At 39.5% G+C, this 25,667-nt stretch overlaps 3 protein-coding genes across 5 annotated transcripts in view; 1 reads left to right on the top strand and 2 right to left on the bottom strand.

Moving 5' to 3' along the window:
* Positions 1-3,743: 3,743 nt before the first annotated feature.
* Positions 3,744-7,931, top strand: LOC103368133 (inosine-uridine preferring nucleoside hydrolase). 2 transcript variants are annotated; one of them, XM_008296394.1, is made up of 7 exons: positions 3,744-3,949; positions 4,461-4,540; positions 4,691-4,878; positions 6,006-6,185; positions 6,265-6,376; positions 7,157-7,293; positions 7,389-7,931. In XM_008296394.1, the coding sequence occupies exons 1-7, from the start codon at positions 3,879-3,881 to the stop codon at positions 7,734-7,736; spliced, it is 1,116 nt and encodes a 371-aa protein (XP_008294616.1). In that variant the 5' UTR covers positions 3,744-3,878; the 3' UTR covers positions 7,737-7,931. The 2 variants fall into 2 exon arrangements, with proteins under 2 accessions (XP_008294616.1, XP_008294617.1); XM_008296395.1 differs by lacking the exon at positions 3,744-3,949 and adding an exon at positions 3,967-4,031.
* Positions 7,932-7,978: 47 nt separating this feature from the next.
* Positions 7,979-24,562, bottom strand: coa5 (cytochrome C oxidase assembly factor 5). 2 transcript variants are annotated; one of them, XM_008296392.1, is made up of 4 exons: positions 24,552-24,562; positions 10,099-10,288; positions 8,685-8,768; positions 7,979-8,362 (listed from the first exon to the last, which is right to left on the bottom strand). In XM_008296392.1, exons 2-4 carry the CDS (start codon positions 10,198-10,200, stop codon positions 8,321-8,323), a joined length of 228 nt encoding a protein of 75 aa, XP_008294614.1. In that variant the 5' UTR covers positions 10,201-10,288; positions 24,552-24,562; the 3' UTR covers positions 7,979-8,320. The 2 variants fall into 2 exon arrangements, with proteins under 2 accessions (XP_008294614.1, XP_008294613.1); XM_008296391.1 differs by lacking the exon at positions 24,552-24,562 and having other exon boundaries at positions 10,099-10,330.
* mgat4a (alpha-1,3-mannosyl-glycoprotein 4-beta-N-acetylglucosaminyltransferase A) overlaps positions 10,568-25,667 on the bottom strand; it is a 34,079-nt gene continuing 18,979 nt past the window's right edge. Inside the window, exons 4-16 of the mRNA XM_008296393.1 lie at positions 21,217-21,350; positions 21,028-21,074; positions 20,770-20,883; positions 19,591-19,666; positions 18,120-18,234; positions 16,767-16,897; positions 16,563-16,670; positions 16,397-16,471; positions 16,127-16,245; positions 14,520-14,598; positions 14,126-14,186; positions 13,208-13,320; positions 10,568-13,076 (exon numbers count right to left, since the gene is read on the bottom strand). Of these exons, the coding sequence (XP_008294615.1) occupies positions 13,050-13,076; positions 13,208-13,320; positions 14,126-14,186; positions 14,520-14,598; positions 16,127-16,245; positions 16,397-16,471; positions 16,563-16,670; positions 16,767-16,897; positions 18,120-18,234; positions 19,591-19,666; positions 20,770-20,883; positions 21,028-21,074; positions 21,217-21,350 (1,199 nt within the window). The 3' untranslated portion in view covers positions 10,568-13,049. The remainder of the gene's footprint in view (positions 13,077-13,207; positions 13,321-14,125; positions 14,187-14,519; positions 14,599-16,126; positions 16,246-16,396; positions 16,472-16,562; positions 16,671-16,766; positions 16,898-18,119; positions 18,235-19,590; positions 19,667-20,769; positions 20,884-21,027; positions 21,075-21,216; positions 21,351-25,667) is intronic.

The following is a 25,667-nucleotide window of genomic DNA, read 5'->3' as shown; positions in this document are numbered from 1 at the left end:
ATTCCATACAATTAATCTACAGTAGTCTGCTTCTTAAAATATTTCCCAAATATTACTGTATTTCAGCCTGTCAGAGTAACATTAGTTGTAAACTACAGTGCAAAATTGTTTTCAGAAAATTACTTGGAAAAAACTACATATTTGGGGCGAGTTTTTAAGATTTACATCCTCAGTAGGATTCAGTGGGCTTGAGGCAGAGAGCAGCAGAAAGTTAGAAACGCAGCAACACATTGTTTTCTGTCAATTTTGTGGAATTTGTTCACAATGAAGAAGTATAAAATAACACCAGCTTCACTATTTAAGGCAACACAAGGTAGAAATTACAGTTTTTGATCAAAATTGCCAAAATTTGACCTTATTCGTCAAATATGGAGCCAAACTGGTGTTTGGAGCCTCCTGCACTTAGCGTTGCCTTGTGTTGCTTTAAATCCAGCGTAGGCAACACAGCTTTATCCAAACACACGTCTTTACCTGTGAGAGATATTTCTCTGGACCTAAACTGCATTGCAGGATGACAGCTTACTAATTCAGTTTATTTTCGGTGCTTTTAGCCTGTTGTCTGTCTTTCCCCACTGTCTTATCTTTCTTCAATCACTTGAATATTTAACACCTTATTGCGCTCTACAACAAGCACAGATCTTTAAGAAGTATATATCTGACACTTCACCCTGACATTTGTATTATCCGATGTGATTTCTGAGGTTCTTCTGATGCTGCGCCGAAAGCATCGGCGCGGAACTGGTTCACAAATCACGGGCTTCAGAGTGGTGCATCACATTATTCTATAATTCTAACATATCTAAAGATATTTAGGACGTCTCTGCAGGATCATATGCAGCATTATAGTGGTTTGATAGCCCTTCAGATTTGGGTTTTTATTTGTTACTCTCAGTTTTACAGCACTCACTTGAATTATGCAGAACTTTGCGATCGAAATCAATTAAAATTTTAGTCATTTAACCTGCATGAAGACTTCTGCTTGATACTATTGCAACTGTACACATTTGCAGTTAAGAGTACTTGATAAAGGTTTGAAGAATAAAGTGAAATAATGCATATTGCATTATTGTACCAACCATCAACAACAACAACTCTTCTGTTGTCAGCTCCAGGCTCTGATGTACCTTATTGTACAATACTTACAGAGACAGGGGATTTTATTTTGAAAATGTTATTTTGCTTAAAGGTATTTATGTTAATATGGCTGGTGCTGCCAAATGCTGTTATAGTTTTATCCATTGTTATTAGTAAGTTATGACCTTGTTCTGATCAGTTGTACATGCACACAGGTTGAACGGGGTGTTTGGCAGATGCCTGCACACCCACAGGGGGATGAACCGAACCTGGATAATGAATAAAGGCTTGTCGATGCCAAATTTGTGTCTGTGAATTACATTAAAAATGTATGGTTTGTGAATTAAGCATTAAGACTGAATTAAGACTCTTAAAGTCTCCATCCACTCAAATGTGTTTTGCTTAATAGTCACTCCACTCACATGTTTAACCTACACCATGAAGATTGATGTTCCCTCTGATTTCGACACTGGATGAGACATTTCAGTTTCAGTTGCCAAAACAAATCCTGGTTCAACTGACCAGCACCAATGTGATGTGAAAATCTAAAACTGTCATTGTAAAAATACTGATGTTGGACTTGTGTGATGAGGAGACATCTCATATCAGATAGTTACATTTTTTAAGTGAACAATGCATGCATATTTATATCAGACACAAAGCGTACATATCAAATAAAGCGGCCATATTATGCAAAAGCCCAAGTTTTTGAACATATTCATGTGTCCCAGAGATCCTCAACATACGAGAAAAGCCCATCACCTCACCTCTTTCTACATAGATCAGAAAGTTCTGGGCACAAGTGAGATTTGCATTAACTTGTTTGAAAGGGATCTGAAATGGGGCCTTAAAAATTCCTTCTTTTTTAATGGAAAATTACCATATCACAATATTTTTATATATCTCTAAACATGCCTGAAGGTTTTCTCTCTCTGATTTTTTTAAATTTCCAGATCTTGTTTATTTCTCTTTTTGTCTTTCCAACTGAGTTCATCTAAATGGTATTACAAAGAGTCTAACCACCCAAACATTAGACAGGCATATCTTTATCTGTTGTGCAAGACTGTCTGTTTCTTGCCTGTTTAATTAGATTTGGGTTAGATTTCTGGGTAGATGAAGCCAATTGAACTAAACAAAAACACGTCTGTCAGGAAATATGTGCTTTGTCAAAAAAATGTATTCTGACAAGGATAGTTTATTTTTTTAAAAGTGACAGTAAAGTTCAGTGTCGTGCAGAGCTGCAGCAGAGCAGAGTTCCTTTAGCTTCTCAATGTAGCATGGCTCAGTGCTGGTGTAGCACAGTGAAGCTCAGGCAGTGAACATTCTAAATCAGATTGCTTAAAATAAAATAGTATTTCTTTTTGTGAAACTGTCTAACTTGCATTAGACTAGATAATTAAGCGGGAACTCCAGGTACTAATGCTTCTCCAGCCACTCCAGATACACCAGCTCCTGCATAATTATCTATTCTCCCCCTCACAGATGTTATCACTTATTGTGGTTGATTAGACCTGTTCAGGTTGCAATGAAGAATCGGAAAGATGCAGGTGTAATTTATCCTGCAGTAAAACAGGGATCAAAGCTATCAGCTGAAAAGGATAAATGCCAATCAGATACAGTCTGTTCAAACTCATGCAGTCCTGATAGGAGCCCTAAAAGGCCATTTTCACAGCAGGCAGTTTGATTTGTCAAAGGAGGAATGGGATTTGTGTTACTAATAACATTATTGATGGTTCTAGATAGTGAGCCAACATGTACAATGTTAGGATACTTAAACGGAAGCACATGGAATAAAGTTCAAACCGTCAATAATTAGATTTTTTGCTACGGTCACATGTCTCAGTGTCTTCAGAGAAAAGCAACATAATTCAAATCACCTGAGTGGGTTACCACTGGTGTTCACAGTCTCTCTGGAAGGATGGCCGAGTGTAAACTACATGTATTTCTTTTATTTAAGTTTCCATTGTGTGTAGTTTCTATTTTACGAAGTGGATTACTTTACCTATTAGTATGTATGTGACCCAAGGCCACACACATGTAAAATGTCAAATGTATTTATACCCTCCCATTAAAAAAAGGGGGGAAAAAACAGCAGTCACTGAAATAAGTTAAAATTGACAAAAGTAATAATAAATAAAAATGCAATGAAAATCATGACATTACTTTTGAATTGTGGTTCAACAGAAATATTTTTTTTAAAAATAAGCAAACAAGCATGATGGGACCCGTAAACTAATATTTTGTTGAACAACCCTTTGAGGAAATCACTGCAATCAAGTGTTTTCTGTAACTCTCAATCAGACTTCTGCACCTGTTGACAGGTATTTTGATTTTGGCCCACTGCTCATCAGCAAAGTGCTCTCATTTGTCCGGGACAGTATTTATTTTTTTTCATTATTCTTTTCAACTACAATTCAAAAGCAATGCCTTGTTTCATTAAACTATAATTTAGCAAATTTTTGTTTATTATTACTTGTTTTAGTTTCTGTTCATTTGAGCAACTGTTGTGGATTTTGCATTTTCTTTAAATTTGAGGACGACTGTGAATGCAAAAACAACATGTGCGTGTCTCTTTAAGACGCGCCGTAATTCTCGCGCATGCGCACACTGCATTGTGCCGCTAAAGTTAATATTTAAATTAGCATAGTTGTCAAAAAAAATCCCAGTTTTACGATGTTTTAACTCGACAAATCTTCCTAACTGTACTGGAACCAGGCCTGTAATTTATCAGCATGTAAAATCTTTAATTACACTATCCGCATTCCTCGTTTAGAGCTGCCTATATAACAGCAAACTTCAGTCTTATGATTTGTCCGCATGTCTCCGGGATTATTCGGTGTGTTGCAGCAACGCGTCTCTGCAGCTCCGTGGGGAGGTGAGGCGATGCTGCTCAGTTACTCCACGAAGTTATAAAGTAAAGTGAAAAAAAAAATACTGCAGGAGAGCTGTGGTTGAAGGTGAAGACTCTGACCTTTGTCCATAGTTCTGTCTGATAGCTGTCCTGTTAGCCTGGTAGTGTTGCTGTTGGCCATAAATCAGTGTTTGTGCTGCTGTGTGCTGTTTACTGCACTGGATTAACCTGATGTTGTCGATTAGCTGCAACATTAACATGCTGCTTACACGTATAAGAATTACATAACAGTGTACAGCTAATACCTTAGTGTTTCAGATTGTACATGCTGCTCTTTCTTGTATAAATCAAGATTTTTGACTCTCTTTAGTTAGACAAAGCTTAGAAGACAGGTTGTGTGTTTACTCCATAACAGATTATATATTAGTTTTATTCATTCTTGGAGGACAAGTTGAATATTAACTTTAGCCTCCTATGTTTGAACTCCTCCCATTCAACCCACTCTTCATTCACTTTTCTGTCTTTCTGCTTGAAGGTTGCTGTCAGCTGAACATCGTTGGTTCCAGTCTGTGAGACCAAAGCACAACAGTTTCTCTTTTTCACACTCAGCTACAGGTTGGTGCTATTCAGTCATTTTTGTTCATATAAACTGATTAAATGTTCTTTATCTCTATGTGACAGAGCTGTTAGGTTCAGTTTAATCATAAACTTAAACCCTAACCTAATGGTGAATGTGTATGGGTGTTGTTGAACTGTGCCCTGCAGGGTCCAGGATGAGCAAGAAGCTGCTGGTGGATGTGGACTGCGGTGTGGACGATGCTCAGGCCATCATGTTGGCGCTGGCCGCCCCCAACGTGAAGCTCCTGGGCGTCACCTGTGTGCACGGAAACACCACGGTGGAGAACGTGTGCAAGAACACGCTGCGAGTTCTGCAAGCCTGTAATAAACTTGAGGTGGGCGCTGCTGGGATTTTCTGTCCACTTTGCGTACTCGCTTGTGTTGCTCTTTAGAGTATGATGAGTGACATGAGGAGGAATTTTCTGCTGTCCAGTGGTAAACAAAGAGTTGTTGTTCCTTAAGCCACATGACTTGATGCAGGAACTTGACAAGCAGAAGGAACTCAAGTTTGAGTTACAAGAATACATGGCAAGATGACAGTACTACCATTATTGTGTTGACCAGCATTCATCAGCAATGCCGATTAGTAAGTACAATTGTAAACAGAAGTTTGTAGGTGTCCATGGCGGCCATGAACTCCATCATTCCCCGTTTGACTCCCCATCTCTCCTTCTCTTTGTTTGATGTCATCTCTCTGCTATCAGGTGTCTTATTTAGGCATCAGATTTTCCTAAAAAGTACTTTAGAAAAGGGCGTGCTTCATTGTTTGAGATTTGTGTTTGTAGGAAAACTAGCAGAGCCTCCAGTATTGAGTGTATTTAATTCATTAATCATTTATTTTTTAAAACAAAATGATGTAATAGTGTCCACCCCTAGTCTTTTGGTAGGCGTGCTAGGGCTCGCAAATAGTACGTCATATTCACTGTCATTATCGTTTCTCAATATCTATTTTAAAGTTAAAAATTTTCTGGAAAATCAATCAATATCATAATGCTAATGTGTTATTTTGTTGACAATAAAATGGGACTCATGGGGACGTTGCCTGATACTGCTATGATTAAAATAGGCGGAGCATTGCTTCCTTTCTATTGCATCAAAATTCACTAGAGTAGCACGTTTACTACTTCAGTAGTGTCAGTGTCTTTTATACATAGAGCCCAAAGTTGTTCATTTGGCATTAGAGCGTTGGAGTTGTGTTTTTCAGGCAGCATTAAGGGCGTATTTCGGTTAAGCTAAGGTTATCCCAATAATTTAGGAATCCTTTAGCAACCTGGTGATGCCATAAAATAGTCTGTCTGTATAATTGCACTCTTGCTGACAAATTTCCATTGTCACCATCCTGCCCAACCTTTTGTTGTCAGTTGTAACATTATTTGTAACTTCCGCATCCGTTTGGAAGTCGGGTGATAGGAATCATTCTTACTTGTGTTTCATCTGGTCTGCTTTTCTTTTCATGGACAAGATTCCAGTGTTTAAAGGCGCTGCTAAGCCTATCCTTGGTGACACCATCAGTGCGGGAGAATTCCACGGACAGGACGGCCTGGGAGACGTCCCCGACTCCAACGCTCCCGGTCTGGACCTGGTTCAGAAGGAGGGCGCCGTGTCAGCTATGATCAGGATTGTTAATGAGAACCCAGGAGAGGTGAGAAGGGAAAGACCCGTTAGTGTATGTGCTTTTTGTGCTACTCCTTGCATGTTTTAAGTGTGTGTGTCTCTATCAGGTATCTCTGGTTGCCACGGCACCCCTCACCAACTTGGCTCTGGCCGTGAGGATGGATCCGTCTCTACCGAGCAAACTCCGAGGGCTCTACATCATGGGAGGAAACACTGAATGTCAGTAAAACACGGCCGACTAGTGTCTGCATGGTGGTAACCATGTGCATTACACAAGGCCTAGACAAAATAATGTAAACAACATAAGAAGAGAGTCTTGTCTAAACATTTTTCCTTTGTTTTAATAGCATACCTCTAGTTGGCACACAAATGACTTGATGTCTTTTAAGCTCTGCTAGCTAGTCTCTCATCTAATCTAATGTCGGAGGAGTTGAAAAGTCAAAACACTAAAGGCTGGACATCCTCTAGAGAAGGAAAGCACTGCTGTCGTTAAAGCTGCTATGATGAGCTGAAACAGTTATCGGATTATCAGATCAATAGAAAATATTTACTAATAAATCATCACCTGTGGATCAGGTGGTAGAGCAGGTTGTCCTCTAATCACAAGGTTTGCGGTTCGATCTCTTGATCCTCCACATGTTGAAGTGTCTTTGGGTAAAACATTGAACCAGAAGTTGCTCCCAATGGCAGGCAGCACCTTGCATGGTAGCTCTGCCACTATTACAACAATGTATGTGTGAATGAGGAACACATTGTAAATGAACTATTTCAGCTATTTTTCACTGCAAACATGCTGCTTTTCCTAATTTTCTTTTATTGTGAATCAAATATGTCTGGATCTTAGACAGTTTGCCACTTGACATGTTCACTACAGATGAAAATATTATCCAATAAGGATTCGTCAGTAATGAAAATGATAAATTGTGAGCATAGTGTTAGTAATTGTAGTCGAATTAGTCTACCAGGGGTTCTCAATATTGTCTCCCTTCTACAATGCAGCTCGAGGAAACACCACAGTTTGTGGTGAGTTCAATTTTACTGCTGATCCAGAAGCTGCGTACATTGTGCTGAACGACTACCACTGTCCCACATACTTGGCCTGCTGGGAGTTTACCTGCTACAGCAAGCTGTCATGGGTAACGCTCTCTTTTACACACTTCAGCATATACATGTAGATTCATCTATAAGACAACAAAAAATGCTGCAACATGTCTGCGTTTGCATTCTCCAGGAGTTCTGCGACGCCTGGTTGGCTCAGGACACTGATAAAGCTCGCTTCATGGCGCAGATCTTCCGCCACAGCATCGAGGTGTCGCAGAGCGACCGCTTCGAGAAGGAGTTTGTCAGCGGCTCGGGATTTATTTCCTGCGACTCGTACGCCATGGCCGCTGCTGTGGACGATTCATTCATCCTAGAAAGCGACCAATACCCCGTCAGTGTCGAGCTGACGGGCACACACACCAGAGGCATGATGATAGTAGACACTGTGGGTTTTCTCAAGAAGACTCGCAAAGCTGTTATCATGAAGAAGGTGGATATGAAGAAGTTTGAGCAGATGATGATGGCTGCTTTGAAATGACAGATCTGAATGAGGGACTGGGTTACTGTCCACATGTTTTAGCTCAGTCTGAAGGTTTGTTACCCAGTTGTAGCTCTGAAGAAACTGGTGAACTCACACAGCTAAGAGCACTTGTAGTGATAGACTAACATACTGTATACCTCAGTGGTATGATGATGTAATCAGAAAAACACATTTTTATTAATACACTGGAAATATGTTTGTGTTTTTTATGATAGTACCTCAATAAAAAAACATTAATAGAAATTGTTATTTTACATTTTATTCATTATTTGTTTTTGCAGTTGTTTATCATTACACTCAACATACTCATTCATCCAGCGTAGCACATTTTTCTCACAAGGAATCAAGATGCCCAAAACTTCAGCCCATCAGCAGCTCTGCTAATGATCCTGTTTTGTGTCACTGTGAACATTTCTTTCATATTTAGTTGTCCTTTGGGTTCCACTTTCCTCACACATGTTCATCAGATGGGGCTTTTGCAACGCTGAGCGTACGCTGACACATGAGCAAGTTCAAGTATTCACAGCTGCTCATCCAGCTTTCACTCAACCATGCGGCTGCATTGGCATTCAGTTGGCTCCTCAATCTCCTTTCCTTCCTCTGAATCTCGACCTTGTGTCCAGCTGCAGACAGAGGACAGACATCAGTCTATGCAACACATCTGAACACATGACTCAAGCTCTCTTTGATTTAATTTATAGATCAGTCATGGGTATTGAATAAAATGTCTGTTTCGTTATGCTTATGCCACTTGGGAAAACACAGCTTGTAGGAAAGAGGAAGATGAAACATTCCCCGTTTTTTCCCCACATACCACGCAGTGTTTTGTATATCAGCTTATAATGACTGTCTTAAGTTCCCCCTTTATGGTTGATGTCTGATACGCCAGTTTCTGTTTCACCAGTTCTTACATAATTGCCAAGTACATAATTGAAGCAGACCTACCATTGACCTCTTGCACTCAAAGAATGATGTCTGCAGTGCTTTGCAGTGGCCTTCCTTCAGGCACTCACTGGGCATCTTTCCCTCCTGATGAATGAAGACAGCAGGTAGAATACATTGAGCTTGTTCTGCGATTAGGCCGTGCATTCCAGCTATATACAATCACAACAAGAGCAGTGACAACAGTTCTGTCTCGGAACAAGACAGAGTCATTCAATCATTAAACAATTTCTGGTGTCCCTCCCAAAATGACAGAATTGAGAAAATATCTATATTTCAACAATTTTGTTAAGAATCATCAAGTGTAGCAAATCAATATGGAATACTTTGTTTTATATAATCATGATTTTAATTCAAATGTGAAAAAAATGACAGTTTATTAAATAACTCTAAATGTTTGTTTACGTCAGAAAAAAGGTTTTTATCTATTATGACCTGTGAAAAATACAAAACCTTGTTTTGTACAACGCAAGATTTTTACTGCAAATTCAAAAACAAACAAAATACGTCTAGACAGTTTGAGGCGTTGATCCCAAATTTCTCAGAACTAGACTACAATAACAGGCAACAGATTGTGTTGGTGGGAGAGACACAGCTGATCTCGCTGCATCATATGTGGCTCCATGTCATAGGCTGAGAGATGCATAAATAAAACATCACTGAATATTATTATTTTTGATAGAGCCTATTATCAGTGTGGACAATGGCTTTCTTGACATTCTCTATTTTCTTTTTGTATCACTGCATTATTTTTTTTATTATTCTTCTTTTATTTTTCTAACCTTTTTTTAAAAAAAAACAAAAAAAAAAACATATATCTAAATTATACCTGTTTTGATGCTTTTGCATTGGTATTCATGAAATTAAAGTAACTGAACTGAATTAAAATTAAATACACCACAAACATTTTGAACCGGCCATTGCAACTGCAACCTTAAATGTCTTTAGAAACCAAAAGTAACTCGCTATATCAGGACTAGCTCTCATTATTAGCTAAAGTTCTTGTGTGAGCTAACACACCGTTAGCAAGTAAGCTAGCGCACACTCAAATGAATAAGAAGTTCTTTATCAGAAGAACTGTGAGGTGAGTATGTGTACATTAACGCCGAACTGAACAGTAACGTCTGTCGATTGTTATTACACTTGACTTGGACAGTCAAGTGCATAAAATTATAAGTATAGAATTCATTCAATATTTATTGCCAGTTTTTTGAACGGAGTCTGGCGCGGCGTAGAATGACAGAATGGCTATGCTCATTAATGACCTCTGGTTAGCTAAATGTTAGCTAGCGTTTACACTTGATAAACGCTTTTCATTGTGCTCCACTCAAAAGTAAAAAAATCAATGCTACCGCAAATTGTGGTTAGCTGTGACATCAATATTTGTGGATAAACATGTCAGAGTACACTAACTTACCTTAACAACACAGTCGTGCTGAAGGAGACAAGCCTTGAAGTCTTCTCTGATACCGGCGCAGGCTCTGTGGTCCTCCTCTTTATCCTCGTAATATTTCGGCATTGTTCCGAATTACCTTTAACACCAGTTATGCCTTAATAATAAACTCTCAAGTGCAGGAATCTTCTAGTTACCAGCAGTGACATCGGTGCTGTTATGAAAACTGTGAGCCACCATGTTTCTGAAACGGCATGATGGGAAAACGGATGAGGTGACGCAAAGAAGTGCATGCCGGGAAGACTTGTAGTTTTTCATGCATATTGAGAACGTAAACAAATAATCCATTTGTATAACGTAAGGAGGCTGTGTCAGCCTTGTTTTCTGTTGGTTTCTGGTGGCATCTGAGAAGTGAGCTACCTTTAAATCAAACCTGGTGATGCAGATGACATGAGTGACGCAAGTAGAACAAAATCACAACACAAAATGGCCATGACTTCTAACAACTTTTATCATTTATTTTGAGAATGTCCATGAAAAACGATGCCAAAATCATCAGTCAGGCATACACATGTACACGATGAAGGCACATGAACAGATGAGTGTCTGGGGTTGTTTCCTTTGTTTACTGTCCACTTTATACAAATGCAGTAGGGGAGATCTCAAGGATCACATGACCGTTTCATGCCATTTTCATGCACTCAGTCTCTGTATGTAGATGCAGGAAAGGGGCATAAGCCAGTCCTGCTAGCACTACTGGAATTGTCCATTCCCATTCAAAACAACAGTTCAAGTGGCTTGCTTGCATCTCCTCCCTATTCAAAACATTTGATGAAGAGGCAGAGACTGAACCACTTCGGTTTTCTTAAGTACAGCTCAAGTGTAGATGGTTTGATCAGGGGGTGGAGGAGCCTGCTCGGACAAAAATAAAAAATAAAATAAAAACAAACAAACAAACAAAAAACATTGTTTATAAATTACAAATCGTTGTCATGCATTTGAACAAGCATGAATAGTAAAAACTGTTCCATTTTCATATCAATACCACCAAAAGGCACTTCACTACCCCCTTGAATAAACCACTAACATGTAAAATGAGTGAAGTTTCACCTAAAAATAGCTTCCACTCACAACATCAGCCACACACACAAAACATGCCAAGTGGATTTCAATAAAGAGAGGAAAAAAGAGAGAGCGATAGAGAAAGAGATGACGCTTGTTGTTGTTGTTTTTATATATATACAATCAGTGGTGCACTCTGCAATAATCAGTAGTCATAATATTTTGTCCAACCAAAAAACCAGATATGTAAATGGACAAAATGAATTGTGAAGTGAATGTGAAGGGAAGAAACTGTGGGGAAAATGGAAGATTGTGTACAATGATGAAGGATGTGATTGTAAGAATAACAAAAAAAAAAAAGTGAAAAAGCAGTGCAAATCACGCTGTTTCAGATGCTTATCTGGTACAACCAGATTGACCACTTTCACTCAGCATAACAGAGATATTGTTCTTGACATCCAATCACTAATTGGACTGTGTGTTGCTTTAAAAATATTAGTATATCCAGCAATTAACTTGTAGGCAAAAAGTGAGAGGGAACAAATTGAAATAACCTTGCTGGGACAATTTCAAGGGACCTGGATATAAGGCACATTTTTCCAATTTTGACGCACATCAACAACTACTTGAACAGAATCTTTCACAACTTTCCTACCATTCAGGTTTTTCTTACAGTGAAAATTAACGGTTTTAGTTAAAACGTTTTGCTTCAAGTGAAAAGAAACTGGTACAGACTGAACTGAGCTACTCGCACCCACGAACAAACCGCTTTCCAAGTAGCTGTTATAAAGAAAATAAAAAGTACAATAGCAATTTAGAAAAAGAAAAAAAAAGAAAAAAAAACAAAGTACACAAAAACACAGACTCTGAGCTACCATAAACATCTCTTAATAGAATAAAAATATATTTTACCTCTTGTACAAATTAAAGATTTATTTCAAATAAATTAAGTCACCTTCATAGATCGTCAGTCATAGCTGTAATAATATATCAATATAACAATATATTCCTTCAGGAAAATGGCGCCAAGGCAATGTCTGATTGGTTTACTATAAATGGACACTGAGGTCAAACACAGCCTGTCAGACAAGAGGTGAGATAGATATGGTGTCATGGTACTTATTCTCTTGATGGACTACGGTAGTTACCACTGATACTGGCCCATGGTCAGAGTTGTCACCAACTGGCTACAGGCAGGATTTTGGAACAGTAAGGTCATCCTGAGTTTGTGTGTCAGGATAAGTGTTTAAATGTGACCTACAACACTCTGGGAGTGAAGAAAACATTTTTGTTTGGGCTGGTGTTGATCTAGAGCTCCGTCATCTCTGCTGAGAACAGAGAGCAACTGGCCATTGGTGATGACAACATTCTTGATCATCGTGGGCTTTGCTGAGGCGCTAGTGACAGTGCAATGCCCCAGCATGCCCGAAGGTGGCAGCATTGAGTAGCAGAGAAGGATTTTGGCAGCATCTACACCAGTGGCCAGGTGACTGGTTCTCCCCAGATGTGAAGATTCAAACCTCATTCGTCCAGGAATTTTTGTGATTGTTTTCAAAGCTGCTGAACAAACACAGTCACTTTGAGAGCCAGAGCTGGGAACAGATGTCTTCACGCACTCCGCTGTTGTTCTTCAGACAGTAGTATTCACATTCTCACAAATAAATGAAGAGCACAAGAGTGAGGGAGAGATGCAGAAAGAAAGGGAGGAAACGATCGATGAGAAGCAAAATAACAAGGTACATTAGGAAGAGTGGGGACAGAGAGGTGGCGTTCCTCAGACAAGCTCAGACGAGCAACTCTAGTGGGCTCTAATGACTTCACTGCTGGTTGCTAGGTGCCAGAGGCCCTGCGTAAGCAGTCTAGGAGATTTTGGTCCCCCAGGGGCCATGATTCATGTACCCCCTCCAGAACAGTCAGCCAGTTATCCTCTTTATATGTATCTGCAGGGAGAGAGCAGAACACCATTTGTGTTACTGAATAGGAAAGGAGGATGCAGCATGCTTCTGGAGGAAGTGGTATTTATTGTAATACTAAGCAAGGGGATAACACATGCGCAGCATGACTGGCTTACCTCACTGAGGATGGCCCACACAGCAGAGTCTTTGACAACCGAGAGCCGAAGTGCCAGAACAGGATTGAATGAAGGGTCTACAGCTCCTTCTGCCACACCTTTCTCAAACTGACCTGTGTGTTCCAACACAGATAGACATACAAAGCACATATGAAGTCAGGGTTTGGACTGCATAGAGGAAAATCACTAACATCAACATGATAAGTATTGAGAATATACAAATAAAGACATATTTTAAACTAGTTTTGTTAACTGGGGATTTATTTACTCAAGTATAACCAACATTGTTGTTTATCAAGTGGTCAGAAATAACAGATTAAGATTCAGATTCAGATTTGTTTTATTGTCATTGGAACAAGTACAACGAAACGAAGGTGCAGTCCTTTCAGTGCAAAAATATAAATAAACAAGAAACTTCATAGATATCTGTAAAATAAGGTTACACAGACTCAATGCCTTTACTATATGTGTACCGATCACGCTTACTGTTGTGTGTAGTCAACCCCCAAAGGCCTATTCTCAGCCAGGAAAAACCCTGACAGTACCATAAATCTCATTTATAGGGTGAGTGCATGGCAAATAATTCATCAGTCAACTAGGTGCTTAAGTGGAGAGGGAAAAAATAAACGTGAAAGATTACTTAGAAACATGAACAGATTTACTTAACCAATATGTTGCGCTGTGAAACATTAAATTAAAGACACATGGATAAAGCTGAATATTAAAAAGAATAGAAGAATGCAACTGGAGGGGATTTTTTTTTAAATGTAACTGATAACACTTCATATCGTTCGCACACCACAGCATCGCATCGCTTTAGGCATCTCTAGTGCGAGCGTGTAATCTGATCATGATGTTTCAGTGTGTTTATATACATTCATACATATACAGCATCAACAGACTGTCAAATTCACTCACCGATCCTGTAAAAGCGGTCTTCGGTTCGCTTGTACTTCTCTTTGGTCTGCAGTCCACTTTCCTGACATGTGAAGACAGAAACAGATGGGCAGCAGAACAAAACGTAAGACACAAATTAAAATCTTAATGATTCCTTGTTTGAGCAGCTTTCATGCAGACGTTAGCAAGGCTTCAGACGCAAACTGTGGATCACAATGTCAGAATGTATCACCTCTGGTAGAGCAAGCAATTCTGTCACGCTCACATTCCTGTCAATAATCAATACGCTACGTCCCTAAGAGCAACCACTCAATGTAATCTAATCAGAGCTATTTGCACATCACATCAGAGAAGGGTGACAGACTGTTGCGTGTGTGTGGGGTGTGTGTGTGTGTGTGGGTGCCTGTTTCCATACCGAAACGGGCAGTATTTCCACTGTTGTGTTCTCGATCTTGTCCCCAGGGTGCTCCTGGTTACCGCTGCGAAACAGGAACCTGCCAATCAAATCAAGCATTCATTTTAATATTTTCATACATGGATAAGCATTCTTTTCCCTCATGGTAGCCGTCACACAGACAGTCCATCAAATCGTGTGTGGACGTTAAGTTATGTCCGCGAAGTGAAACTACTTTTAGATGTGAAAAAGTATGTAAACCCCTCTGTGTCACTGGGGCTTCAATGTCAGTTGGATACATGTGGTTAAAAATGTTATTCTCTTACATCTCACATTCAAGTCATAGCTACAGGTTCTGAACATTATAAATTCAAGCATTTCTTGTTATCCTGCCAAAGCTCAAAAGAATCGTAGATTTCAGAGAAACTGGAGGATGATTTGAATGCACAAACCACGGGCGTCGTGCGGAATGGGACTTGTGGCAATATTCAAACCCAAAATAAAGGATAATTATCCCCTACTGTATCTAAAACAGAGCTTTTTTCTCAAGTTTGTGGGTGTGTGTATTTACTTATATTAATAAATGTTAAGCAGCCAGAGAGTGGGAGTAGGAGGGAAAATGACAGCCAGAGACAGAGGCAGTGACAGATTATACAGAATGCTCCATCTCTTGACCAACTGCTGATGATGTGTCTTGTCAGCACAGCAGAAGAGTCGGAGCCAGAGAAATTGGTGTCACTCAAAAGGGGACAAGAAAACACACTGAAACACTACATGGCTCTTTTCCCACTTGCTGCCACTTACATGATGATGAGTTAATGTCCCGGTCCTAATACTATATTTACACAAGCAGTGAATACAATCAACACATCTCCACTTGACTAGATATTAACATAAATTTAATGGCCGATCCCCTACTACCTCCCTTTATATTCACAGTCTTGTTCCCTTTCTACCTCGGCTCCACAGAGAGCAGGGCGCTGGCCTGAGTGTGCTTAATTTAGAGCACTCTCATTAGCTCACCCTGATCCCCAGAGTTGAATAGCACGCACACACACACATACACACACACACAAACTCACACACACACTACGTCTAAACCTGAATCAGTGAAGGACAGCAGACTAAAATAAATGAAAAGACAGATTTTTGCACATGCCTATATATGCAAATATGTCACACTGGTCCAACATCAATGCATTAAAATCTTTGCGTCATAAATATTTAGTAAACTGAAAAAAACCCATCATCTAGTTTTTTCCTATATGTACAAGAATGTGTGTAATATCAGTATTGTCTGCTTGCGTAACAGTCTGTGCAATATCATTCTGTGAAATACCAGTCTTTTCCTACATATAGAATAATCCCACGCAATATCTGAATGTGGAATAATCTGTACAATATCAAAAGTACTTCTGCATCTTTTCATTGTTTATTTGCATTTTTCCACTGATTTTTGCATCATCCCCTTTGCTGCTGTAAAATTCCCCTGTTGTGGGATTAATAAAGGCTTATCTTATGGAAGGTATGTGTGTGTGTTTTGTAGGCTCATCATATTATTTCACTGCAAATGATAAAGAGCTACATAAACATGTCGCTAAACAGATAGACCCCCCCTTCACATTTACCTCTCTATGCTAACAGGCCTGTCAAATTTGAAGAGGATGTAGTCTCCTGCGGTGGGAGTGATGGCCCAGAAGAAATCCTCTCCTAGGTACGTCTTCTCCAGTGTGTGACCCTGATACACCTGCATGACCCAAGACACATGTTATGCTCTTGTATTCTTTGTATAATTTGGGATACATTACGTTTATATCTGGATTTTTAGCGATATTCCTATCACCTATACAATGGGTGATAACGAGAACATTAAAGTCATAGGAAGTGTGAAGTGATACCTTCATTGAAGTGGAGACCTCAGCTGGGGGGTTAACATGCATCTTGTGGAGCAATGGCTTCAGGAAGTCCTTGTCCTACGAACGACAACAGAGGGGAAACCAATGTTTCTACACAGGAAATGGCTTCATCTGCTGTTGAAAACAACGGTGAGGGCGTGAGACTCACTGTGAGTTTCTGAATCTTTCCAGCTAGAGAAGAATGGAGTCCCACATGCTGAAACAGAGAGGGTCTAAACCGCACACGAAGGCTAGACTTCTGTCGCTCGCAATGTTTCTGGGGAAAAAAAAAAAAAAAAGGAGAAATGAAAAATGATGAAACCCATTCCCCTTACACTGAAACTCATAGGTATACAGTAACCACAGTGCCTACCGCATCCTTCTCAGGGTTGCAGACTTTGACCCAGAGAATATGGTCCAGCAGCCAGTCGATGGGCTTCTCTTTGTAGAACATAAAAATGAACTCAACAATGAGGTTCAGGTCTGGAGCCTGGAACATTTTTCCTGTAGGGAAGAGAGAACAAGTTTATAGATGATCATTGATCCTCCACAGTGGCTCATTAGCAACCAATTATTTGCAACAAGATGATTAAACCATTAAAACAGCTTAGGGGACTTGTTGCTACGCTGTAAATAAAAAGAGCGTTATCAACTGGAATTAATACAACAAAATAGTGTCCTGTTGGGAACTTGTCTTTCTTAAAAATCATGAACGGCACGACAAATTATAGTCATAAAAAATAACCCTGAGAAAAATGATTTCAGCTGTGTGTTCCAAAAGTCGATGAGAAAAAGGTTTCTGTCTTGGTCTGTTTCAAGATTTTTATACTGAAGTCTGTACGGTTCATCAGTGAAAGCAATGGAAGCACATTGCAAGTTTTTTTTTTACATTTCAAAGGACCATTTGTGGACAAAAAGCATAAAGGCCATTGTTTAAGTGTCAACAATATGCTTCCAGCAGTAGAACACAGGAAACTCCCGGGGTTATCGATAAATTGTGTTGCCAAACATTCAGCTACAATACCTCATATAAAAAAACTCTCCTATTAGATGAATGATGGTGGGAATTATTATAACATGTACAAGTGGAAGAAAGAAGAAGCGACTGCTCAGAGACAAACATAAAAGTTTACCACACTGTTAAACTATGCTGTTAAATATGAAACTACATTTACAATACATCAGCGTATGCAACACTCTGTTGTGTGCCCACCATTAAATCTGTGTTTTGTAAATAAAGCTATGATTCAATTTAAATGATCATATATCAGGTAAAACACTGACAAATGGGCCCTGAAGCAAATCAACATTAATAGAGCCCTTACTTTGCAATTTCAAAAACAAAACAATAAACAAAAATGTTTCACTTGGACTAATATAAATATAATACAATATAAATATACCTATTCCTCATTCATATATTATAGTGACATGCTTAAGTTGGATTTACTTTTCTCTGCCAACAGCAATGACTTAATTTAGACAGTGATCAATGTGATTTCCATCCTTTCTTTACTGGCTGCTCTGGATGAACCCGCATCGCATTCGACTGTTTATCATAACTACAAGTATTACAGTATGTGAATACTTTGACAAGTGGAAAGGAAAATCCATTTAGCAAGAAATGCTACTGTTCGCCTTTGCAATCAGCTGACAATGCAGATGTTGCTCTGTTTGATGTCCCCGTGGATGCTGAGTATTGATCAAGTGCTTTAATGGGTTGTACCAATGAAGCCCAGCTGAGAGAACTCCAGGATCATCCAGTCCTCCGACGAGAGCTGCAGGGCGAAGTTCTTCATAGTGGCAAAGTAGTTGGGCTTGGCCACGATGTCGTCCTCCAGCTAAAGGAACAGATGAACAGAAAATATTAAATGTAAGGCCGATGAAATCCCTTTTGGGGGTGGACTTAGGATTTAAAGTTGATGGAGAGGGTGAGTAGCAGGAAGGAGACTCCTCTATGTTTACTCAAGGACAACTGTCGGAGTTACGGAACACTTCTGAGTCGCTACACTAAACTAGAGTAGCAGTCGATGCTACGGCAAACAGACAATACCTCTTCCCTCCAGGTGAAAGCAGATAATGGAAATGACACATCCATGAATAAAACAGAAAAATGAAAGATTAATAACACAGTAAACGGCTGGTGTTAGCAGTTCAACTCACATTTATGACGCTAAGTTTGGCCAAGACAACAGATAGGACTTGTGGAAGTCTAAGAGGATTAGGCTAATAACAGTCGGGGGGGAAAAGACAACATTGGCTCTGACGAATGACTGCAACAACAGTTTCCGTCAAGCACTTGCTATGTTTAATTTGGTATGACAAACAAAAAGAAAACCGATGTTTGCCTAGTAACAGGCTTTCACATGGACATGTTAGTAACCGCCTTCAGGGCCCTTCTTAAAATACACTCACACAAGTTGTAATGGGAACAAGAGGCATAACGGTACGCCTATTCATTCTAAACTGTACAGCACATGACATATGTTTCGGTATGAGACTTCCTTGGTTTGGTACACCCTGTGATTCGCTCTACTCCAGTTGTCGTAGCTATAGCATGATAGTAGGGTCTTTTATAAATATTGTACACTGTGTTCACTCACACTACACGCTTTAATCGGTCTCTTTGGGAGGCCAGAGCCTGCAACTCCTCTGCTCAAAATCGACCAGTAATGATGTGGAGATCAAAGTAAAAGTAAACTTAAAGCCACCAGTAGGTTTTGTGCAGTGACAATTCCAATAAAGTGTCTTTAAATGAGATGGTTGTGTCCTCAATGTTGACAAAACAGAAGTTAAGAAAGTACTATTTAGCCCTGCATGTTAATGAAATAAACATCACATTGTAAACTAGTTTGACTGCTTAATTGACATTAATTAGGAATATGATGTACTCGTCCGAATCTCAAACTGAAGTACACAAGTCAGAGAGTTTACGTTGATTATTTCTTTTTTTGCAATATACCAGTATCTGAGTGTATTAACTATTAAACAGTTGTGGCCAATAAATAAGTGAACGCTTGTATATTTAAAAAAAAAAAAACTATGTTATGCATTGTTTTGGCTTTCTTTGATGTATCAAACGCTTATGAAACCATGACTCCAAAACCAAAGCACATACTAACACGCCTACTATTTTGCATACCATTACACCCTTAGTGGGAGTATTTATTTATTTATTATTGCATTTAAGGACATACCTGGACATAATAAACTCCTTTGCTCACAGCATACATCATTAGGAAGGAATAATCCAGGTTCTGCTTCGTTCTCCATCTAAACAAAGCAGAAATCAGCAACACACGAAATAAGAGCCACATGCACATAAAAAGTGAATCAATCTCTGTGCATTTTAAGGTATGTTCACAGATATTATACTGGTAGGAAGCAAGTCAGACACACTGCTTTACATGCAAAAAGCCAAACTGTACTGTAGATATATGGAACGTTGCAACAGCAGACTCTGAATAATTTATAAACCAAAGCTGTCATGCTAATTGTTTGATCTAAATGATGTTGCAGTCTAATTAATAGCTGGTCACCGAGGGCTGCAGGTGTTCTTGTGTGGGATGTGGCACGGAGAAACATATGTGAGTACACATGCATGCAAACCCACATACTTTTAATGCACAGGTGAAGAGACACTACAAAAATGAGTGCACGGATTCACACACACACACTTAATCTCAGCCAGGTGGTTGACTTTTGCCACTGTTTTGGCAGTGAGATAACATAACAAGCCTTTTTTCTATCTCACTGACTTCAAATCATGCGCGCGCACACACACACACACACACACACACACAAAAACTGTCTAAAATATAACACTTAAACCACCATGTTAAACAAGATTCAGTTCAGATTGCTATCAGAAGCATCTGTGCTCAAAAACACCCACTAACAAACACAACACACAGTCCTCTCTGCCTGAGGGCTATTATCCGAGTACATATTTTAAGTCTCCACAAGTGTCGGCACAAACTGCACCATAAACAGATTTCTAATGAAGTCAGTTGTTAGCCAACTATAAAGAGAAGATAAGTACAGAGGATAATCAGACCGAGCACTACAGAGAGGCAGAGATAGAGGGTGCTGCTGCTGATGACCTTGCTCTGACTTTGAGAAATGCCTGTGGAATACTAAGTACCTAAGCAACCTACCTAAAAGCTCTCGCTTGCTCTCTCCCTCCCACTTTCCCCCTGACTCATCCTTCTAGTTTTTCTGCAATCCTCATCACAGCTCTCCTGCATTTCATTCTCTCAATTTTGCTTTCTCCACAATTCCGATAATAATTTCTGTCACAGTTTTTTCTAATCACGTGTCAGAGCTCTGAACACAAATATGAAACAAGATGTTATGCCCGATCATGGTTTTCTTACCTGACTCTCTCTCTGGAGTCTCCAAAAGTCTCTTTGAGGTTGGTGAGATCGGGGTAATAGGCGGCTGGTGGGGAGATCACCTCCAGCAAGCCTGAACTCAGCTCTGTAGAAAACCTGAGGAAAGAAAGCCATTGGTGATGTCAAGAATGTGACACACACACACACACATACAGGAGTTTGTCTGAGGTCAGTGTCTTTTCAATCCTGATTTTCACAGTTTTTCTGGAAGTGTCAGGAAGTAAAAAAAATTGTACTCACTCTTTCTCCAGACCAGCAACCACGCTCTGAACATATTCCAGGTCAGTCTGCAGCGATTGTACCAGAAAGACATTAGACAAACAGACCATTAAGCACATATATATATATATATATATATTTTTTTTTTTTTTTTAATTTCGTGCATAAGCATTAAGCTATGACTCATACGCTGTAAATGTGAGATCTCACCTCCCCAACGAAGACTATAATGACACAGTCAAGTTTTTCCTCTGGTGACAGCTTGTCTATTAGCGAACGTAGCGTCTCTGACAGATATGACTTCACCTTCCGCTTCACTGTGGGGATCCCCATCACCATGGTAACTAGGAAGAAGAGTGTGAGGTGAGAAACTGAAAGGGTCCAAGGCTGGAAGGGTGGTAGTTTAATCAAGTGGTTTCAAAACCAAATAATCTTTGCTGTTAGACTACAACAGATTACATTGGCCTAAATCCACATGAACAGGAATTCATGCCCAGACTGACAGATGGCAGTGGGAAGGATGACTGATGGAGGTAGTTTGTAATGCATCTACGACCATGCTGCATGTTCTTAAAGAAATGTATTTTAAAACAACGACCACACACAGTGTTGATAAAGTAATTCCAACCATATATCATTTCATTTTACAACTTAAGTAAAAGTCACTGAATCACTTTGTAAAGGCTACAATGATTTGCACTTTAGATATTTGTAAAGATTTTATATGACAAATGGCATTTATTAGCATCATTCTTCATCCTGGAATGAGTAATGCACTGCTAAATTAAATTATTAAACCAAAATAAACAAAAACCAGGCAGACCAAAGCCAACAGAAATGAGGAGACAAAACTGGAACAATAGAGCTGACAGTTCCAAAGGAAATCTGAATCCCCTATTTGATTACTGATTTATGTGTATTTTTTTTTCATTACCTCATTAACTATTAATCTATAAAAAGTTCAAAGACTATATTTTACAGCAGCTTGTTTTGTCAAAGTATAAAGGATATGACAGCAATAGATCAAAATCCCACATTTTCTGAAAAGCAGAACACAGATGATGTTTTTTTATGTGATACATGATAAGTAGTCAGTTAATCTAAATCGTCATCCATTAGTTTAGTAAGTTAACCGACAGATGAATCATATCAGCAAACAATGTTTATAGTCAATATGAAGCCAATATTTATCTTCAAATTTAAATAAAAGTCAAAAATAGGAGTATTTACTACATTTGGTTTTGAGACTGCATTTGTTTAACATTAACATTCAGCTGATCAAAACAACAGTATAAAGACCTCCTTACTCCTCCTCCTGTATAAATCTAAACAGACAGCCTCCTCTTTACTACTCAGAGACTCCCTGAAAACTACACCAGACTGTTGCACACGTAAAAACAGTTGATTTTACTTGGTAGGAAACGAGGATCCCCACAGTGGTGTGAAAGTACAAACTGGAGTGAACTAGTTCATCGGGTTAGTTATCTGACACTGTGTCCTCAGAAGGAAAACAAGCCAAGACGATAGCATGAAATTGCCTATTAGCCTGTGTGCTTTCTTTGTCTTGTTCAAGTGTCTCTTTTCCTATACGTTGTATACTTGCCCTATACTGAACTGAAACCCGAGAGTTGCAGCCTGCAGGGAGTTTCGCATCTTTTGAATAAATTGCGGAAAGAAAAACAAGGTATAATGTTCTTGGAAGAAACAAAGAACTTGTCGCATGGGGACAGTAACGATTGAAGTGCATGGAATGGGTGACGTTGGGGGTTAAAGTGGGAGACACGCTAAATGAGCTGATGTGGGGGGACACAAGGGGCCTCAATAAAGCCTCAAAACAAAGTTGAGGTGCAGGATAAGTGAACGGCACAGTGGATTTGAGAGAAGGGTGCAATCCTCCAGAGTGATCTGTGCAGCGTGAAGAATCTGTCCCAGTTCTGCTTTGTGTTTTTCTCGCTGAGCTCCATGTCGTATAGCGACACCCACCACCACCAAGAAAGTAGGTCGAGGATGAAAGGAGAATGTGGGAGGAAGGAAAAGAGACAGAGAGTGACAGAATAAGGGAGGATGGCAGACAGTGAATGAGTGATAATGCATGCAAGTGCAGCATGAGCAGGACCGACTCCAAGACTGCCCCTCCCCGTGTCCCTTGATCAGCCTGCCTGCATCACTCTGCCACCCTTTCATCTCCTTCGAGAAAAAAAAGCAAAACAATCTATATTTCTGCTTGCTTCTGTCAAGTCAGTGAAAAGAACCGATTTGACACGCCATACAAATAAAAGGTGCTGGTGTTCAGCTGTGTCTGTATGCCTCCAATGTCCAGCAAAATGCTGCTTAGCTGTAAACCTAGCATCTACGCACACTAGATGGACTTTGTAAGTTGTGTGATTTGTCAAAGGCAACTAATAAAAAGGGGTTCATAATCAACAAGGCAAACACAAGGTCAGGATGCATGTTAATAGAAATCTTAAGGAAAAAATAAAACATGGACGTGTTATTTATTCAATTAGTTTTGCAGTTTGGGATGAAATAAATTTGTAAAAATGTAATGTCTGTTCTTATTGGCATATGTACAGAAGGGTAAAAAATTAAAGGAAAAACAACATAAAGTGACTTTGAAAGCTGTTGCGCAATCATGTGCCACCAGGAGAGCTTCAGTGCATCTTCGCACTAATTAGGTCTCTAGAACCTGATGATGGCACTGGAGAGCACTGTTTGAAATAGTTGCTCAATATCTTCTTTAGGTTTGTCTATAAAGGCCACAGTTTATGATTCACATCATTGTTACGCTCATAAAAACCCTTCAGTGAGCCTTCATGTCCTATGGTGTCATCTTAAAGGAGACCACTCCCAGCAGGATAGAAGTGTTCATGATAGAGTAAAGATGATCGCTCTCAACAACTTTGTATTGATTTGCATTAGCCCTTCCTTCTAAGGAGACAAGTGCATCTAAACCATACCAGTAAAATGCCCTCCACAGCCAAACAGAGCCAATAGCCTCAATGTAGGAGTCTAAGGTTCAGGTTGCTCCTTTAATTGGTCACCAATCTGTACATGGATTGTTGTTGTATATTCTATTCTCAACAGCAGAGTGTGAGATTGCTGAATTTAGTGCTTATCTGATGCTGTAGTTTGTGTCTAAACAGTAACATGCTTGATTTGATATCACAATAACTGAATGGGGAGGCTTGCACTTCGAGAAAATGTAAGAAGCTGTCATGCTTCAGGGGTAATTTAGGTTCCAGTGGGAGTCATGTTCTGTTTTTTTTTTTTTTTTTAACTTTTGTGAATGGAAAACCAACAGGCCTTCTAAACCACGGTCATCAGTGAAAAACTCTCAATGCACAACCTGAATCGAACACACATTAAAAATAAATTGCACTCCCAATTAGATGGGTTACATTTTCCAACCACTAATGTATTCAGGAAACCTTGGCAGAAATTTACTCTCATTGTTCAGTTTGTGTGCAGTTTAATAGTGCACAGTACTGTCTTACCACAATTAAAAGAAGAAATGTATGGTATTCTAACACAAAATACGCTGCAACCCTCACAGTTTCTAAGTGAATATAGAGAGAGGCTGCACATTTATGTGACACACTGTCTGACATGCATCTCTAAACGCCTGCATCCTCGGCATGGGTAAACAACAAACCTGACAATTATGTGCCAAAGTCAACAACATGTGGGCATCAGGACTGATCATTACTGTATATGCAAACATTTTATCCTGAAGTTCGGCACTGAGAGCTTTGCCCTGTAAAACGCAGCTGCATTGACATGCTGCTTGCAGCTGGAAAAAAGAACCATGTCCTATTTTTTTTTTCCTTCAGTGTTGCACTGCAGCAACGCAGCACGCCAGGCAGGGAAAATGCTGAAATAAAATAATGTGTGATTTTTGAAATTCACACAAAACCACTGACAGTTTTTAATTAATGATCTTCAGTCAAAAAACTGGCCACAGGATGAGGTTTAACATACACACCTCTAGCACTGGTCAGCCATGTGTTGGGATACAGAGGATGAACACTAGTACCTGGTGTATAACGGGTTATGACTGAGTGTGTAGTGTTTACATGTGTGTGAAGGTGTGTGTGTGTGAGAGGGAGAGGGAGGGAAGGAGAGCGATAAAGAAAATGTTAAAAAACCTGCAGTTGCGACTAAAAGGCATCAGTTTCAGATTAGATCTTATTGATTAGATTGTGCTGATTAATGAACTTAGACCACAACTTCTGCCACTCTGACTCCTTAATCAGCAAAATCACAGGTTTCTATGCCACATTAAATCATTTGCTGACGGCTTACAAGCAATGCCTCCTAAAGAATGAAATGCAATTCAGATAAGAAACAGGCAACACACGCAGACATGAGATTTGTATTGTGGTGAATTGATAGTTCTGCTGTGTCGAGCTAAGGATGTTATAGGGAGGAGAATCGCTACTTAAAGAACCCTAATTAGCGATCTGTAGGAGAAATCCAATGACACATCTTTCACCCCTCCCTTCCAAATCTAATAAACTGCTTTGTAACAGTCGGACTGGGAAAAATCCAGGCAACTGTGGTGTTGTGCTGTGTCAAGTACAGTGTTGTGAAGCAGCGCATGCTTGTATAAAGGTTTAAAAATGTTTTCTAAACTTTTTTATAGAGCAAAGTCACCAAATGTT

This window comes from Stegastes partitus, unplaced genomic scaffold (assembly GCF_000690725.1).
Source record: "Stegastes partitus isolate 25-593 unplaced genomic scaffold, Stegastes_partitus-1.0.2 Scaffold1125, whole genome shotgun sequence".
NCBI classification, from domain to species: Eukaryota; Metazoa; Chordata; class Actinopteri; family Pomacentridae; genus Stegastes; species Stegastes partitus.
Note: the sequence above shows the minus strand (reverse complement) of the source record. Positions and strands in the feature narration are given on the sequence as shown.

Bases quoted from the DNA above. Each gene is read 5' to 3' on its own strand.
- LOC103368133 (XM_008296394.1), top strand. From the start codon at position 3,879: ATGATTTGTCCGCATGTCTCCGGGATTATTCGGTGTGTTGCAGCAACG. The intron at 4,541-4,690 runs GTTGGTGCTATT...TGTGCCCTGCAG, and splicing joins TTTTTCACACTCAGCTACAG to GGTCCAGGATGAGCAAGAAG. The intron at 6,377-7,156 runs GTCAGTAAAACA...TCTACAATGCAG, and splicing joins CATGGGAGGAAACACTGAAT to CTCGAGGAAACACCACAGTT.
- coa5 (XM_008296392.1), bottom strand. From the start codon at position 10,200: ATGCCGAAATATTACGAGGATAAAGAGGAGGACCACAGAGCCTGCGCC. The intron at 8,769-10,098 runs GTAAGTTAGTGT...TTCATTCATCAG, and splicing joins AGCACGACTGTGTTGTTAAG to GAGGGAAAGATGCCCAGTGA. The intron at 8,363-8,684 runs GTAGGTCTGCTT...CTCTGTCTGCAG, and splicing joins TTGAGTGCAAGAGGTCAATG to CTGGACACAAGGTCGAGATT.